General features: G+C 41.2%; 1 protein-coding gene across 2 annotated transcripts in view; it reads right to left on the bottom strand.

The window, feature by feature from the left end:
• Positions 1 to 1,623: 1,623 nt before the first annotated feature.
• The window catches only part of LOC123975290 (interleukin-17 receptor D), a 6,794-nt gene continuing 4,953 nt past the window's right edge, over positions 1,624 to 3,464 (bottom strand). For both annotated transcript variants that reach the window (XM_046056616.1, XM_046056617.1), the window contains one exon: positions 1,624 to 2,815. In XM_046056616.1, the coding sequence (XP_045912572.1) occupies positions 2,384 to 2,815 (432 nt within the window). In that variant the 3' untranslated portion in view covers positions 1,624 to 2,383. The remainder of the gene's footprint in view (positions 2,816 to 3,464) is intronic.

Below are 3,464 nucleotides of genomic sequence, written 5' to 3'. Positions count from 1 at the left end.
TGAACCCATGAGTGAAGCCGCCGGGCCGCCTCAGCGGCCGCAGGGCCCGCGCCACGGGGAAAACACATCCGACCATCCTCGGAAAAGAGAGCCATGCTGTACCTCAGTACCCGCACGGAAAGGGCTTCGCAACGGGCGCAGGCAGCCCCCTCGAGAGCTGCCCGGGCGTGCTCCATCCCCAAACATGAGACACACATCTCATGAGAATCTCCATCCGTGATGTACGGAGGGCAAGAAAAAAACACACCTTCTGTACATCCGGTGGCCGGACATGCTGGTAGACTTCTTCTTCAGGTAAGACACACTGCTTGTAGGACTGGAGCTTTCTTCAAACAACATACAGAGCGCCTGCTGAATAGAAAAAAGCTAATGATGAGTGTGTACAGGTGTGCTTTATACTCCTCCGGTTATTCCGTCACACCTTACCGTTCTAGCAACAAGCCAATAGGATTGGAGTGATTTCATTCACGTTCAGACCTGCTTCGCCTAGAGGCGTTCCCATAGTGTCGTAACCGACGCAGTTCGAGTTCCCTCGAAGGGGAACCATATTTGGAAGTTCAACTTCCGTCACGGTCTGCAGGCTGCAGCTGGTTATAGTTGCATCAAGAGAGCGTTTTCCTGGGAATGTGACGTCACGTGAAAAGCAGCATGAAGGCTTTGGCTCCCATTCTACTTTTGGAGACTCTAGGAACCACAAGTAACCCTGCATTTTGGGAGCATATAGTGTTCTAGTGGCGTTCAAGCTATAAGACTGAGAAATTCTAAATCAAATTCATCTGCAGCTTTCCATGCAATATAGTTTAATTCTGTTTACCATTTTACAATTGTTGTATGCTGCCTGTGTAGCAGAAGGGAGGTGCACACTGCATTTCATTTTATAACCTGGTTGTAATATGACGATAAAAATCTACCATGTTTTTTTTTAAGGCAGAGCTACTTCCTATCAGAAAGATTTAAACTGCTTTACTAATTTTCATGTAAGTTTACGGTAGCATAGGTGTGCATAGTGCTGCTGTATTTTTGACTGGAAAAGGACAAATAAAAATATAATGATTTCACTCAACTCAGATAGCTAGTAGCCTATTAAAGCGTGTGTGTGTGTGTGTGTGTGTGTGTGTGTGTGTGTGTGTGTGTGTGTGCTAAAATGTAGCATATCAGAACAAGAGAAGAGTCAGAAAGTCAGCAAACTGACTCAGTAATGGAAGTTAGACCACAATATCTAAAGTTTACTAACATTAGCCATTAACCACCTGTAGGAGGGAAACCTTTGTGTGTATTGAGATGAATTCTTTGGGATATCCCCAACTTTAACCAAACCCCTGGTCTACTGGGCCCCATGGCCTATCCCCAGTAGGATAGTTCATGAATCCATTCCCTGACAAATGCTTCATGCCAAATGAAATAAATGTGTCGACACCGCGTATCAAATTATACCCTTCTCATCATTTGAACTGTGTATTTATACACTGTAACTGTATAGTGCTGTATATGCTGCTGCTGCTTATGGCTTTGGCAGAGAGCCCGGTATCATCAACTGACTTCTTCACTGGACTAAACAGTTCTCCATGTTCTCTGTGAATTTTAATGTTATAATAATAATAATAATATTAATAATAATAATAATATGGGTTGGTTTTTTTTATTGACATTTCTCATTGTATTTAAAGAAAACTTCTTACACAAGTTGAAGGGCAACATACAACCATACATTTTTATGTCTACCCTAGCATACACTGGTAGAGAAGCAGAGTACCCCAGAAAGCTGCCCAGTGTATCACGGGGCTGACATACAGAGAAACAAACAAACAACTCAGTGCTTCCGGTCCTAACTGTACTGTGGGGGGAAACTGGAGAACACATAAAAAAGACCCATCTGACCACCATTTAGCGGAATCAAGAAATCATACAAACTATAAAGTGCTGACATTAAAACAAATTGGTTAGTGATTTTCCACAGGATGGTGAAAATTCCATAAATATAAAAATAAAACATATACAAAAATCCTAAGGGATTGGAATACATAATGTAACAGACCATGCAGCATGCTTTAGTTTTAGTTGGTAGAGAATTTTAAAATCAGTTCCGCTACAAACCACCTCTTTCTCTTTAATTGATAATTTAAGGATTGCAAATGAAATAAACACAACAAATAAATATAATAGGCTACAGTAAGCAGTGATGCAAACCACAGAAGATATACTGACACATATTTACCCTGCGGTGTTCTTGCCAATGTTTTGGTAACAAAAGTAACCCTAGGGTCTATTTCGTCTGTAAAAAATAAAATAAATAAATGCCTTTTAGAAAACAATAAGCAATGAAAGGGCCAGATATTAACTAATCTTCTTTATCCATCAAAGTGAACATTTTCATTACAGATGTTCAAAGATCGATGACCACAGATTTCAGTGGTTCCACACCTCTGAAAATGCTTGCCTGATGTCTGCCTAGCATTTCTACAGCTTCCCTTAACTTCACTGAACTCTTTTCACTGTGGGCAATCCCTGGTCCGAAGATCATATCTGATATCTTTTTGTTGCCCTGCTTCTGGGTATGAAGACGCCTGCACAGTTTGTTAAAGTCCTTCATCAAACAAAAAGTCTTGCAGGCCCTCAGTTCATGCGCCAGGTTACAGTCCCTCTTGTCCTGCTGCTTGTCCAGCTGCACCACCCAGAACTTAGCCAAGCTGCTTGCACTCTTTGCATGACTCGCCACCATGTTGAGAATTAGGGGGTAAAGGTCACGAGCTGCTGCTGGGATGGACGGCTCTGGGGAGATGTGGTTGGGAGGAGAGTGGCTGGGCTGTGAGGAGTGCTGAGGGAAGATTACAGAATCAGGTTTAGTTTAGATCAGTAATGTGAGTTAGATTCAGTTACTTAATGTGAATACTGATTTCTTCTGATAGCTGGAAGTAAGCGTGAATCTGACCCTTTCTCTTACCAAATTAAAGGTCACTCACTATGACCAGTTTAATGTATTTTAGCCTTAATTCACTATAGAATTGTCCATACACATGTGGTTAATGTGGTCCTTGACATACAGTGGGTACGGAAAGTATTCAGACCCCTTTAAATTTTTCACTCTTTGTTTCATTGCAGCCATTTTCCAAAAATCAAAAAAGTTCATTTTATTTCTCAGTAATGTACACTCAGCACCCCATCTTGACAGAAAAAAACAGAAATGTAGAAATTTTTGCAAATTTATTAAAAAAGAAAAACTGAAATATCACATGGTCATAAGTATTCAGACCCTTTGCCGTGACACTCATATTTAACTCAGGTGCTGTCTATTTCTTCTGATCATCCTTGAGATGGTTCTACACCTTCATTTGAGTCCAGCTGTGTTTGATTATACTGATTGGACTTGATTAGGAAAGCCACACACCTGTCTATATAAGACCTTACAGCTCACAGTGCATGTCAGAGCAAATGAGAATCATGAGGTCAAAGGAACTGCCTGAAGA

This window comes from Micropterus dolomieu, linkage group LG08 (genome assembly GCF_021292245.1).
Source record: "Micropterus dolomieu isolate WLL.071019.BEF.003 ecotype Adirondacks linkage group LG08, ASM2129224v1, whole genome shotgun sequence".
NCBI lineage: Eukaryota > Metazoa > Chordata > Actinopteri > Centrarchiformes > Centrarchidae > Micropterus > Micropterus dolomieu.
Note: the sequence above shows the minus strand (reverse complement) of the source record. Positions and strands in the feature narration are given on the sequence as shown.